The sequence below is a fragment of the Entelurus aequoreus genome, linkage group LG23 (assembly GCF_033978785.1).
Source record: "Entelurus aequoreus isolate RoL-2023_Sb linkage group LG23, RoL_Eaeq_v1.1, whole genome shotgun sequence".
NCBI lineage: Eukaryota > Metazoa > Chordata > Actinopteri > Syngnathiformes > Syngnathidae > Entelurus > Entelurus aequoreus.
Window position 1 is genome coordinate 31,002,876 of NC_084753.1, and position 15,530 is coordinate 31,018,405.

The 15,530-nt window shown below is 38.6% G+C and overlaps 1 protein-coding gene across 13 annotated transcripts in view; it reads right to left on the reverse strand.

Moving 5' to 3' along the window:
• Positions 1–15,530, reverse strand: part of LOC133640913 (MAP/microtubule affinity-regulating kinase 3-like) — a 113,388-nt gene that overhangs the window by 48,967 nt on the left and 48,891 nt on the right. For all 13 annotated transcript variants that reach the window (XM_062034600.1, XM_062034601.1, XM_062034602.1 and 10 more), the window contains 2 exons: positions 3,507–3,577; positions 807–863 (listed from right to left, as the gene is read on the reverse strand). In XM_062034600.1, coding sequence (XP_061890584.1) covers positions 807–863; positions 3,507–3,577 — 128 coding nt within the window. The remainder of the gene's footprint in view (positions 1–806; positions 864–3,506; positions 3,578–15,530) is intronic.

The window sequence follows — 15,530 nt, forward strand, 5'->3', positions numbered from 1 at the left end:
TGTGAAACTGATACCGATATTTTCCGATATTACATTTTAAAGCATTTGTCGGCCGATAATATCGGACATCTCTAGTTATGATGCTAACATTGTCACTTTAAAGACATCAACTGTAAGTTACTGTATGTTGTTTTAATATTTGCTTGAATCATTAGATGTTCCCGCATAATTATTTGCACAAAAAATCCATGTTTGTAGTAATAAATATGATTAGAGTATTTGAGCATTATATCTGTGTTGAATTACAGTAAATGTTTTTTTACAACATTTTATGGCATTTTGTTTTTGGCCATATACCACAATAATATCGTACCGTGCCTTTAATAATTGATAATATCGACATTTTGATATAGTTACATCCTTACTGAAATGTCAAACCAAGATTAAAACCAGACAGATTGTGAAATATGTGGAGACGCTTATATCTCTGTCAAATCTTATCAGATTGGATTGTCATTAGCAAATGTTGGATCCTATTACAATTGTACACCTGCGGTTCTGGGTATAACATGACCTCCTTTTCGATACTCAGATCCTGAACAACGGTGGCTCTCTCACTGATGATAAATGTTAAGCCTCGGTGAAGGTCTTCCTGCTGGATACTGGTGGCTCTCATGAGGCCACAGAGCATTCTGCTGTGCTGAGGCTGCACATCATTAGTAACAAAACTGGTTCTTCAGCTTTAGGGGAGATAATCTGCTGGTAGTTTGGCGCTCGCATGTTTGTGTGTAAGTGTGTGTGTGTGTGTGTGTGTGTGTGTGTGTGTGTGTGTGTGTGTGTGTGTGTATGTGTGTGTACGTACTCACCTTGAGGTCTCTGTGGACAATGTGCTTCTGGTGGCAGTACTGTACCGCTGATACAATCTGCAGGAAAGAAAAAAAACAGCTAAAAGGGGAACTTCACATTTTTATTTTTATTTTGCCCATCGTTCACAATTATGAAAGACATGACGGATGTATTTTTTAAATGCATTCTAACTATTAAATAAATTCGATCAAAAGTCCGCTTACAATGGAGCGTACGAAAGCTGCTCTATTCTGCCTATAAAGCACTTAAAAGAACCAAACACCTCCATTAAGGTTTATATACATGATGTCAATCTATCAATCAATCAATCAATGTTTATTTATATAGTCTCAAAGGGGAGCACAAGCCACAACGAATACTTACATATATATGTAAGTATATATATATGTAATGTAGTAACAGGCACATTCATAATAACATTTAATATTGACATATTTTGATCATTTTAAGCATATGCGGCACATTAACTTAAAAAACGCATCACAACGTTCTCTTCTTTTTCTTCATCACTGATTATTACTCACCGCAGACTTTATGAGAGCCAACAAACACAACACAACCACTTACTGTACAAGGTCTGCTGTCATTTGGATGCAGACTGCTAGGATGTTCTTATATTCTAATTTAGATGAAGAATATCTCATAATCCCCGCAAAAAAAGCGTCTTTTTGTGTCGTTCTCGCCACTCCTGGATCTAAATCGGAATGCAAAGTGTACCAACTTGTCGGAATACCTACTCAGCCTTCTTCTGTCCGGTTAAGAGGCATAATTTACGATCTAGAATAAACTTCCACGGAGAAGGGAAGCGAGGAAACATTAGACCACTCCATGTCAATAGAGGTCCACACGCCAGTGATCACGTCACCGCTCTAAATAAGTTTGTCTGCGTTAGCGCTTATAATAACAATACCACTAATACTTGGTTATTATTCAAGTCGCCAAATGTAAACCTGACCTACTTAGGGGCCTTGTGGTTAGAGTGTCCGCCCTGAGATCGGTAGGTTGTGAGTTCAAACCCCGGCCGAGTCATACCAAAGACTATAAAAATGGGACCCATTACCTCCCTGCTTGGCACTCAGCATCAAGGGTTGGAATTGGGGGTTAAATCACCAAAAATGATTCCCGGGCGTGGCACCACTGCTGCCCACTGCTCCCCTCACCTCCCAGGGGGTGAACAAGGGGATGGGTCAAATGCAGAGGACAAATTTCACCACACCTAGTGTGTGTGACAATCATTGGTACTTTAACTTTAACTTAAATGGAGCATTGTTGGCGCTTTTTGAATGGGTATTTATTGGGTTTTATGGGCGGAATAGAGGACCTCCCATTGGTTCTGTTGTAGGGTGACTTTTTACATTTATTTACAAGTTAGAATTAGAGATGTCCGATAATGGCTAATAATGCACCGATAAAGTGCATTATTTTTTTAAACATGCCTCAAAACAGCAGCTTGGAATTTGGGACATGCTCTCCCTGAGATAATCCTAATACCCACTACAACTATGGGAAATACGATACTTTGACTTTCACAAAGTGCATTTTTTATTTTTATTTTTTAAACATGCCTCAAAACACCAGCTACAAAAAAAATGAAGGCACACAGCTTCAGTCCAGAGTATACTAGAGCATACTTGCCAACCTTGAGACCTCCGAATTCGGGAGATGGGGGGGAGGGGGGGTGTTTGGTGTATATTGTAGCGTCCCGGAAGAGTTAGTGCTGCAAGGGGTTCTGGGCATTTGTTCTGTTGTGTTTATGTTGTCTTACGGTGCGGAGGTTCTCCCGAAATGTGTTTGTCATTCTTGTTTGGTGTGGGTTCACAGTGTGGCGCATATTTGTAAGAGTGTTAAAGTTTTTTATACGGCCATCCTCAGTGTGACCTGTATGGCTGTTGACAAAGTATGCCTTGCATTCACTTATGTGTGTGTAAAAGCCGCATATATTATGTGATTGGGCCGGCACGCTGTTTGTATGGAGGAAAAGCGGACTTGACGACAGGTTGTAGAGGACGCTAAAGGCAGTGCCTTTAAGGCACGCCCCCAATATTGTTGTCCTGGTGGAAATGGGGAGAAATTCGGGAGAATGGTTGCCCCGGGAGATTTTCGGGAGGGGCAATGAAATTCGGGAGTCTCCCGGGAAAATCGGGAGGTTGAAACGGATACCGATAATTTACGATATTACATTTTAAAGCATTTATCGGCCGATATTATCGGACATCTCTAGTTAGAATGCATTATTAAAAGAATCTAGCTGTCGTCAAGTCTTTCATAATGATTGAGACGAGGCAAAATTCCAAAAAAAGTGCTGTTCCTCTTTAAGCACAGCTACCTTTTGGTTTGACACATCTTTCCTGCCAAAGGTAATACTAAAACGCACCCTGCTAAAGCCTTACTCTGGTTTTAAAAATGTATTTTATTTGGCATATTGTGCGAATGACACCATTTGGAAATAACTGATCTGTTATGCAAATCAGCTTTATTTTCGTGGCTCGTTGACGAACGCAGGTCTCTTTAATACGCCACGTGACACCGATTAACGTTACCACAGCACGGGCCCAATTACAAGGGTCTTGCCGGAGACGTGTGACTTATCAAAAACCGAGACGGATGACGGCATTTTGACCAACGCCCCCAGGACGAGAGCGGTCTCGGGTGCAGAGGCGTGAAAGCAGAGCACAGCAAGAGGGGTAAAAGCTGGGTACCTGTCTAAATTTAGCCCTGGCCTCTTTTTCCTTCATTCTTCCATGTGCTACCAGGTAGTCGAAGACCTCTCCTGCAAAGACAAAGGAAAGAAAGCCGTGAGAGAAAAAAATACAAGACAGCTGTTCGCCCCATGTGCGTGTTCGGGGGCGCTTTTACGACCGCTTGTTGCACATGGAGCCTCTCCTGCGGGTACACGCTGCTGCTGTGCGACGACACTCTTCCCACAGCAGACACTTCTCGGGGGAAACGGGGTGATGCTTGTGAAAACTGAAACCGGATTAAAGAAACATAGAGAGCTGTCTTTTCCCCCCCAGAATCCTTGACATTCATTCTCCCACTCAGCACGCTGACCTGCGAGGGCGCCAGTCAACTTTAGAGGCCGAGAAAAGCAACATCTCATCGACATTCTGACTCATCCTCCACAGACATTACATGTGTAGAGCACTGGGAGGCATGCAGCTTAGACAGCGACCTTTCAAAGTTGTTTATCCTTTAAAGGCCTACTGAAATTAATTTTTTTTTATTTAAACGGGAATAGCAGATCCATTCTATGTGTCATACTTGATAATTTCGCGATATTGCCATATTTTTGCTGAAAGGATTTAGTAGAGAAAATCGACGATAAAGTTCGCAACTTTTGCTCGCTGATAAAAAAACCTTGCCCCTACCGGAAGTAGCGTGACGTCACAAGCGGTAGTGCTGCTCACAATTCCCCGTTGTTTACAATGGAGCGAGAGATATTAGGAGCGAGAAAGTGACGATTACCCTATTAATTTGAGCGAGGATGAAAGATTCGTGGATGAGGAACGTTAGAGTGACGGACTAGAATGCAGTTCAAGAGATATCTTTTTTCGCTCGGACCGTAACTTAGGTACAAGCTGGCTCATTGGAATCCACACTCTCTCCTTTTTCTATTGTGGATCACGGATTTGTATTTTAAACCACCTCGGATACTATATCCTCTTGAAAATGAGAGTCGAGAAGGCAAAATGGACATTAACAGTGACTTTTATCTCCACGACAATACATCGACGAAGCTCTTTAGCATGAGCTAACGTGATAGCATCTGTCTCAAATGCAGATAGAAACAAAATAAATAAATCCCTGACTGGAAGGATAGACAGAAGATCAACAATACTACTATCAGGAGACACCGAACCAAACACTGGACATGTAAATACACGGTTAATGTGTATTCGACGCCTGTCGAAGCCTAGCAATGCTGTTGCTAACGATGCTAACTTAAAAACGGGACCTCGTCAGAGCTATGATAAAAACATTAGCGCTCCACCTACGCCAGCCAGCCCTCCTCTGCGTTCCAGCGATCGACGATGCGGTCGGCGGCCCGGAGACGTAGGAAGTCAAGGTGAGTTCGCCGCTAGCGCGTCTGCTATCCAACAAAGTCCTCCTTGTTGTGTTGCTACAGCCAGCCGCATACACCGATCCCACCTACAACGCTCTTCTTTGCAGCCTCCATTGTTCATTAAACAAATTGCAAAAGATTCACCAACACAGATGTCCAGAATACTGTGGAATTTTGTCGAAGAAAACAGAGCTCTGTGTATTGTGTCCAAAAGGGTACAAACACTTCCGTGGACCTCGCGACGTCACGTCACGTCATCCTCCAAAGGCGTTTTGAACCGGAAGTTCCCCGGGAAATTTAAAATTGCACTATATAAGTTAACCCGGCCGTATTGGCATGTGTTGCAATGTTAAGATTTCATCATTGATATATAAACTATCAGACTGCGTGGTCGGTAGTAGTGGGTTTCAGTAGGCCTTTAAAACTGTAATAAGTTGGTTTGAGCGTACCTCGGTTTTAAGGTTGCCGTTTGGTTCATTTCGCGTATAATACATAATGTTTAGGAAGCTTTAGTGATTTTTAAAACAAAATACACATAGGTAATTGTCCAATCAATTAAAAATATCAACTGCTGGGTTGCAAATAGGGATGATGCTCAAACACGGTTTTCTAGGTTGTTCGATAAGAAAAGAACCGAGTCCTCGGACTCAAATCCCTTTTTGAGAACCGGTAGCCGTTATCGAGACCACTATAGTAAAGAAAAAGAGTTGGTTTTTTATTCGAATCCCTGGGAACGAATCCCGCCCCGACAAGAAATGCCCCGTGAGACATCACAAGAAATGACGTCACATAGTCATTTGTCACGGTGGCGTGCAGCGTGCTGCGGTTTGTTCCCGGGACGCAAAACTGACGGCTCCGGACGAAAGCGTGCAGGTAGGAGATGATTTATTTCTCATAAGTCATACACATTACAACAGACAGGAACGAAACAAAAGGAAAGCGTGCCGTTCGCACGAGAAGCTAAAGCAAAAACTTACTTAGCACATGAATACTAGAAGCTAAGGTGACTTTAGCATAGGAATTATGAGCTCGAAAACCAGAATGCCAACATAACTGTTGCAAATGCAAACAATGAAGCCACGACGAGTGACCTGAAAAGGCAGGCTTAAATAGAGTCTCTGATGAGCAACAGGTGCGCGTACAAGGCAGGTGAAAATCATAAGTAACCATGGTGACTAAAACCAACCCCCGAAGTGCACAAAACAACTAAGGAAGTCCAAAACTAACAGAACATAACTAAACAAAACATGATCCGACCACATCATAATACATCACAGTTTCATATCATTTCACTTTACAGGAGTAAGAAGAAGTAAAGCTTATTTAATCCTTCCCCTTTCCCACTTCATACAAATATATACATCATTTACTGACATTTTTATAATAAAATATCTGTGAATCAGTATATACAACAGTTTTGTAATATGTAATTAATTAATTCAGTCATTATTAATATACTGAGATGAAGAATATCTTATTTTCAATAAGGTTGAAGGTATTTCTCATAATTCTTCTTCTTTGTACTTTGTAAGCACTATTATTTTGAACAACCTCTTAAACTGGATCATATCAGTACAATGTTGAACTTCTTTGCTTAATCCATTCCATCATTTAATTCCACATCATTTTAGCGGTTTGCAATTTTACCAAATCATTAAACTTTAATATTTTTGACTCAATAAATAAATAAAGTGTTTGTATGTTCTCTATATCCAACATTATGTATCAGTCTAATGGATCTTTTTTGTAACACGGTTAACGAATGTTGTAGTTATTTCCCCACATTTCTGCACAATAACTCAGATATGGTAATACTATAGTAGCGAGCAGTAGAGAATGTGAAGTGATTTGTTGAACCAAATATTGTGTTTTTTTCCATATACACTACCGTTCAAAAGTTTGGGGTCACATTGAAATGTCCTTATTTTTGAAGGAAAAGCACTGTACTTTTCAATGAAGATAACTTTAAACTAGTCTTAACTTTAAAGAAATACACTCTATACATTGCTAATGTGGTAAATGACTATTCTAGCTGCAAATGTCTGGTTTTTGGTGCAATATCTACATAGGTGTATAGAGCCCCATTTCCAGCAACTATCACTCCAGTGTTCTAATGGTACAATGTGTTTGCTCATTGGCTCAGAAAGCTATTTGATGATTAGAAAACCCTTGTGCAATCATGTTCACACATCTGAAAACAGTTTAGCTCGTTACAGAAGCTACAAAACTGACCTTCCTTTGAGCAGATTGAGTTTCTGGAGCATCACATTTGTGGGGTCAATTAAACGCTCAAAATGGCCAGAAAAAGAGAACTTTCATCTTAAACTCGACAGTCTATTCTTGTTCTTAGAAATGAAGGCTATTCCACAAAATTGTTTGGGTGATCCCAAACTTTTGAACGGTAGTGTACAACAACCTATCTGGACTCGATAAGAGAATCGATAAGGAATCGGTTCGATAATAGGATTCAATAACAGGCTCAAACTTGATAATTTCTTATCAAACATCATCCCTAGTTGTAAACACGTGAACTTGAGGTATGTCTGGGTTTCAGGCGATGGTCCAGAGTCCAATTAGGCTACGGTTTATTCATCTGCTTAAGTGCAAATTTGGGCGTATTTGGAAAGGTTTAGAATGGGATGGCATGCATTTATAGACCCTAGGGGTGTAACGGTACGTGTATTTGTATTGAACCGTTTCGGTACGGGGGTTTCGGTTCGGAGGTGTACCGAACGAGTTTCCACACGGACATATTAAGTAGCGTACCGCACGTTGTGTAAACAATGCACACCGAGGCACAACACACGGCATGTTAGCAACGACAACATATAAAAGCCAGAGCTGGAAGACCCTCCTGCCTCGTTAAGATCTCCCGTTTGGGAACACTTTGGCTGCGCGGTTCGATACAACAATGAAGGACGGAGGTTTGCCGACATTGTTCAGCAGCGGTAAGGCATGCTTCTGCCAACACGTCAAACATGCTAACCCATTTGAAGCGGCACCACCCCCAAGTGAACATCGCTTCAACGAAGATAAAGACGAGCAAACAGCTCCCACAAGCAGCCTCTCCTCGCGCGAGTCAGGCAGGGCTAAAGCAATAACAAATGTTTTTTATAGAGCAGATTTAAGACCATATTGTTTTAAAAACTAGATTTTGACCCACTTCTATGGTGGAAGAACAATGAGCCCATATATCCTCTTACTGCCAAGTTAGCCAGACTGGGGCGGGGGAAGAAAAGTTAATCTGAGGCTGAGGTGACTTGAAACTGTTTAATGTTGCACTTTTTATATGTAGAAGAAATGTTTTGTCATTTTATTTAATCTGAGCAACAACTTGAGGCAGTTTAATGTTGATTAATGTGGACCCCGACTTAAAAAAGTTGAACAACTTATTGGGGTGTTACCATTTAGTGGTCAATTGTACGGAATATGTACTGTGCAATCTACTAATAAAAGTCTCAATCAATCAATCAATCAAAAAAGCACTTTATATGTAGAAAGGTTTTATCTTATTTAGTTTTTATTTTATATATGTTGACCACATTAACCCTGGCAATGGACCCTGTGTGTATATGTATGTTATGTCATAGTTTACAAATTTGGTAAATAAATAACCAAAAAATGTACATTTTGTTGTTTTCTTACTGTACCGAAAATGAACGGAACCGTGACCTCTAAACCGAGGTACGTGCCGAACCGACATTTTTGTGTACCGTTACACCCCTAATAGACCCTTAAGAAAAATAATTTTTGAGAGATTTAAACCATTCATTATCACCAAGACGCTACTACCTCACTTCATTTGACACAAGGATTTAAAGGAGAAAGTAATAGAGGCACATCATGTCTTTACATGTGGAAGGGCCCACAAATTAAACGAGCCGTGAAAGACAAAGTTGGATTTTAAGTAACGTATTTCATTTACATAACGAGTGCTGTGCTGCTGTGATCGTGACGCTAATGAGAAAAAGGATACGTTTGTTTGCAGTTGATTTCCTGCTACAAATATCAGTCCAATCTACAATTCACATCTGCAGTTTTTAATGGTGTGAAGTTCATTGCTAGCGATATCAAGATTCATTATATGCTGTTGAGTCTACGAGAGATTTATTCATCAAGTTTATTAAAACTATTAAGGATATTTTCTTGATGCTAACGAATATCACCAAAGAGGCAACAATGTGGTCACCCGTGTCGAATAAAGCACTTGACTTTCCTGCACAACAACAACTAAGCTCATAGTTTGTTGTGAAATAGGAAAATGAAAATAAGTTGTGAAATGGACCAACAATCACAATACCTATTACTAGGACTCAACATGATGTTAGTTTATTTGCAATACATCGAGTGCAATACATCTGACACTGATTGTTATTTATTACTCCGGTACTCTTGTCTTGCTCTGTATATTGTACCGTATCCTGTATTTTGTATAGTGTTTTATATATTGTACAGGATTGCTTATTTTTTTTAATTGGATAGAAGTATGTTTATTTCAATTCTTAGTTTTATCTTTATTACCTCTTGTGTAATTTATTTTTATCCCATATTTGTTCCCACTACCGCACCTTAAGTTGGAGTCCTTAATGTCGTTATATACAAATATAATGACAATAAAGTCCATTCAATGCTTCTTCTTCTATTTGCACAAGCAGGTCTTCAGTTATATTTAGACATAGCAACCACAAAAGAACACAAACTAATGCGATCTCTTGTCCTTTTCTTACGTTTAGTTCCGCTCTCAAACACTACTAATATAGTAGAAAATTCAGAAAGTTTGTCAAACAAATTTAAATTTTCAAACAAACATTTCAAAACGTAATCTCTGCAGACACGGGCATGGTCTGATTGTATTCCACAAAATGATGAAAGGGATATTTTTAAGAGCCATTTCCTTCAAACCACTTTCGTTGTTCCCTGACTTTAATACCTTTATGAACCACTTCTTTTGGGACTCTATGAAAGCTCTTTACTGTCTCTCTATTTGAATGACGAGCACACCCAAGAACAGAACAGCAGTACGGTATTTTCTGCTCAAACTCTACACTCACTCTCACTTGTTTTTTTGCTACGCTCAAACTGCTTGACCATCGTGTCAATAAGGCCGCCAAGAAGAAAAACAGACGTGACGTCATATGCAACCCAGCTATAGGCATAGGTACCGACACAATTTCGTCAGTACTACAGAGTACCAATTTACGTCAAGTCAAACGGTGCCATATTTTGACATCTTTGTATCACATCCTCACATCCGGTTGGAGACTTGGCACCAGTTCAAGCACTTGGCGTATTCATAGTGGATTGCCCACAGGTAATGTTACAATTTTCCATGCCAACGTCGCAAGCATGCCTTCCAGAAAACACTAAAATTAAGGCTCCACTTTTCAAGCTGGCTAACTTATTGCTAATTTACATTGGATATGCCATATATCAATAAATCACAATGCCATATATACACAAACTATTCTCCCCTCTCCCCTCAGGCAGGAGACTACGGTCCATCCAGACCCGCACCTCCCGCCACCTGAACAGGTTTTTCCCTTCGGCCATCAGGCACATGAACAATAACAAGATCTGTTAGCTCAGTTACAGCTCATTTTGTTACCTATTCTGTGTTATATGTTGCACGATTGCACCAAGAAAAATTCCTAGTTTGTGAACCCGTTCTCAAACAATGGCAATAAAAACTATTCTGATTCTGATTCTGATATACATGCTAAAGATCAGTATCGCCAATTTTACTTGCAAATGAGATTTACAACAGTTGGATGTAACAGTTATCGTAAATTCCGGACAATAAGGCGCTACTTTTTCCAGCGGCTAATTAGACGGTGCTATAGATTAACTACGATCAAAGTATTGGACAGGATGTCGAAAATGCGTAAATAAAGTTGTACTTTATATAGAAAAAAATGGGCATACAAAAAGGAACAAATAGATCCTTTTATCTTGTTATCTGTCGTTCATTCATTCACCCGTAGGCTCGTAATGCTCAATCTCAACAACCACAATGCACCTGCTTAACATCCGGTTTGCCGCAATGAATTGTGGAACATGCAGTATTTTAGTTAACCCTTTGTTAGGCTATGAAGTAGAAAACAACTCAATTCAGTGTCAGTGTTTCTCAAATAATCAATGTCAAATACATGTATAAATCAAATCAATTCCCTTTGAACTCTTTTTAACTATAAATGATAATAGATTAATTTATCAGCAATTAAATCAAGTATGCAAATTATGAATGATCATCACACATGAACTATATAACCCATAAATTACAACATCTGCGACTAATTCATATATTTTTCTTCGTTGACACTCATAATACAAAAAGGAAAGAAAACTACAACAACAACAACAAAAACAAGCAAATACACTGAATAGGTGTGTTATTGTTTGTACTTCGGCGCCATTTCTGGACAAGTCTGATCCCAGCAGGTACTGCAGCGCTGCATTGCCCTTATGTTTGGACTAAAGCTTTTGGGCGGTGTGGCTCGGTTGGTAGCCAGCAACTTGAGGGTTCCAAGTTTGATCCCTGCTACTGCTTTCCTTGTCACTGCCGTTGTGTCCTTGGGCAAGACACTTTACCCAGCTGCTCCCAGTGCCACCCACACTGGTTTAAATGTAACTTAAAGATGTAGATAATGGGTTTCACTATGTAAAGCGCTTTGAGTCTCTAGAGAAAAGCGCTATATAAATATAATTCACTTCACTTCAACTGGAGGTACAACTGCCGTTTTGACTTCTAGCCTTCCAGCCTTCCATAGCGTTTCTACTTGTATGGATTCTTCATTCATCACTAAACAACGTTTGAAGTTTTACAATATAACTAAAACTATTCACAATTAGTAAACCGTCCAATGTGTGATGTCTGTAGGAGTGTTTTCATGCACATTTGTATGTGCTATCGTAATATAATGAAGCTAGCGTCGTTAGCAGTAGCTAATATGCTAACACGATTACGAGTGTCTTTGTTAGTATTGTTAACTTACAATGGGATTATTTTTGTATTGTTTCACTTTCGTAAAGTCACCAAAACAGCTGTTTAGCTGATTGGAGAGCTGGCTTCCGCAGCTAGTGGGTCCATGACGATGGCTTCTGTTTTGTTTATGCCGTGTTACAGACACAGTTTGGAAACAATTAAAACGTATGTAAATAAACATTTATAAAATCTTTCGGTGTAAATACCTAATTTCACAACGTATACCGTATTTATCTGACTATAAGTCGCTCCGGAGTATAAGTCGCACCGGCCGAAAATGCATAATAAAGAAGGAAAAAACATATATAAGTCGCACTGGAGTATAAGTCGCATTTTTGGGGGAAATTTATTTGATAAAAGCCAACACCAAGAATAGACATTTGAAAGGCAATTTAAAATAAGTAAAGAATAGTGAACAACAGGCTGAATAAGTGTACGTTATATGAGGCATAAATAACCAACTGAGAACGTGCCTGGTATGTTAACGTAACATATTATGGTAAGAGTCATTCAAATAACTATAACATATAGAACATGCTATATGTTTACCAAACAATCTGTCGCTCCTAATCGCTAAATCCCATGAAATCTTATACGTCTAGTCTCTTACGTGAATGAGCTAAATAATATTATTTGATATTTTACGGTAATGTGTTAATAATTTCACACACAAGTAGGGATGATGTTTGATAAGGAATTATCGAGTTCGAGCCTATTATCGAATCCTCTTATCGAACCGATTCCTTATCGATTCTCTTATCGAGTCCAGATACATTGTTGTATATGGAAAAAAACACACAATATTTGGTTTAACAAAAGCTCACTTTTATTATATAATAAAAAAATAAAATCTAATAAATAAATAAATATTGACTGTTACCCACCTAAAAAAATTTAATAAAATAAATAAATATTGACTGTTGTTACCCAAAGTATATTAAGTGGGATTTTTCAGAGAAACAAATATATACAGTAACACAAAAACAACCTGTCTCTGTGATCACTATAGGTGTATAAATAATAATATAGTGTTAAATACAATCAGTCCCTTGGGCACAAAACTGAAAATAATACAGCTCTCCAAAAAGTGCACTTCTGCTGCTATTTGACATAACTGTTTGTTATGATGCTTTGACATTTTTGCATTTTATTTCTTTATTGAAAGAAAATTCTATGAAGAGAAAAGTTCTTTGCAAATGTGGTTACAATGCTAAAAAAATGAAAAGTTAAAGCTAAAAAAAGAAATACACTTTATTGAGTTAACATTATTTCTTTATAGGGGGAAAAATGTTATGAGCTAGAGAATATAACAACTACACTACCCAGCATGCAACGGGAGTTACGAGCATGCGCGGTAGCCCCGAGAAGTGTTGCATGTTGCCACGCTGTGAAAGTAAACGTCAAGAACTCAGCCAACACGCCTCGTCTGCATTATTTATAATTAGACAGACAACACATATACAGTGTGATTTTGTTTTGTTTACAAGGAAAGAAAAACAAAAGTTAAAAAAGGGAGATATGTTGTATATATATGTATGTGCTGCGGTTGTTTTAAGAAGGTTGCGACAGCTGCCGTAAAGGAGGTGCGTTGCTAGCCTGGTTGCTATGTTTCCGGTTGGTCTCAGTAAAGTTATTCGATGGATTATAGCTTTTGTTTTGAACTTTATTACACCTTGGAGCGCTTTTTCCCGTCCATTGTTTTCCTGCTTTCGCTATCTGCGCCTAATAACTGAGCTACGTGACGTCATTTCTTGTGATGTCCCACGGAGCATTTCTGGTCGGGACGGGATTCGAATAAAGAATCAACTCTTTTCCTTTACTATAGTGGTCTCGATAACGGGTACCGGTTCTCAAAAAGGGATTTGAGTCCGAGGACTCGGTTCTTTTCTTATCAAACAACCAGGAAAACCGGTTACGAGTATCATCCCTACACACAAGTCGCTCCTGAGTATAAATCGCACCCCCCGCCAAACTATGAAAAAAAACTGCGACTTATAGTCCGAAAAATACGGTATATCTGCAGCTTATAGACTGGTGCGGCTAATATTTGGGGGGAAATGTTTATTTTAAAATTTAGTGGGTGCGGCTTATATACGGGTGCGCTCTATAGTCCAGAAAATACGGTGCTATTATCAGCTCAGTGTTACATCTTGAAACATTTTTTTTTACTATTAAACACATTTACATTAATTACCCCAAAATACACACACACAAAAGTACCAAAAACTAGCATCGTTGAGTACCGCTTTCTACTCCAAGGTACAGGGAATAGGTACCGTATCAATTGAAATATTACAGGTATCCATTCCTGCTACTGCCTTTGTACTGTGAATGTTCTTACCAAAAATATCATGTATTGGTACACTCTTATTCATCTCAAATTCAGCTAAGACATTTTTTTGTATACGAACTCAGCAAATTATGGACGTTTTTCCTGTTGACATATTTGTCACGCGGTGAAATAATCAGCTCATTACAATGCACCAGAGAAGACGACCTACGACTCTTCTGTCCGGCTTGAATCCCAAGTAAGAATCAATGCCTCAGCAAAAAAAGAAAAAAAAAACGTTAGATTGACTTTATTAAGAACTAATGCAATTGGCCTCTGATCAGAGTGCTCGTCTCAGGGCTAATGCGATTTCGTCTGCCTTCGCCGCCACTTTTGCCCGTCACAATGAGACCTTTTCCAAGAAATCGATTTGGGGGAGAGACGTTTTCTGTGGAGGTCATTAGAGTGTGACGCTGCTTGATTTGAAAAATAAAAGTTGAGTATTTTTTATGGACGTGAGTGCTGAATAGGAGGAATTGGACATGTTAGACATGCAGTGGAAATCTGGTCTAAACCAGCCTGTCTGTGCACACTTCCATGATTAAAAAAAAAAAAAAAAAAAGCTTATGACTATCTAGTGCAGGGGTCACCAACGCGGTGCCCGCGGGCACCAGGTAGCCCGTAAAGACCAGATGAGTAGCCCGCTGGCCTGTTCTAAAAATAGCTCAAATAGCAGCACTTACCAGTGAGCTGCCTCTATTTTTTAAATTTTATTTATTTACTAGCAAGCTGGTTTCGCTTTGCCCGACATTTTTAATTCTAAGAGAGACAAAACTCAAATAGAATTTGAAAATCCAAGAAAATATTTTAAAGACTTGGTCTTCACTTGTTTAAATAAATTCATTATTTTTTTTTTACTTTGCTTCTTATAACTTTCAGAAAGACAATTTTAAAAAGAAAAAAATACAACCTTAAAAATGATTTTAGGATTTTTAAACACATATACCTTTTTACCTTTTAAATTCCTTCCTCTTCTTTCCTGACAATTTAAATCAATGTTCAAGTAAATTTATTTTTTTTATTGTAAAGAATAATAAATACATTTTAATTTAATTCTTCATTTTAGCTTCGGTTTTTTCAACGAAGAATGTTTGTGAAATATTTCTTCAAACTTATAATTAAAATTAAAAAAAAATATTATGGCAAATCTAGAAAATCTGTAGAATCAAATTTGAATCTTATTTCAAAGTCTTTTGAATTCCTTTTAAAATTTTTGTTCTGGAAAATCTAGAAGAAATAATGATTTGTCTTTGTTAGAAATATAGCTTGGTCCAATTTGTTATATATTCTAACAAAGTGTAGATTGGATTTTAACCTATTTAAAACATGTTATCAAAATTATAAAATTA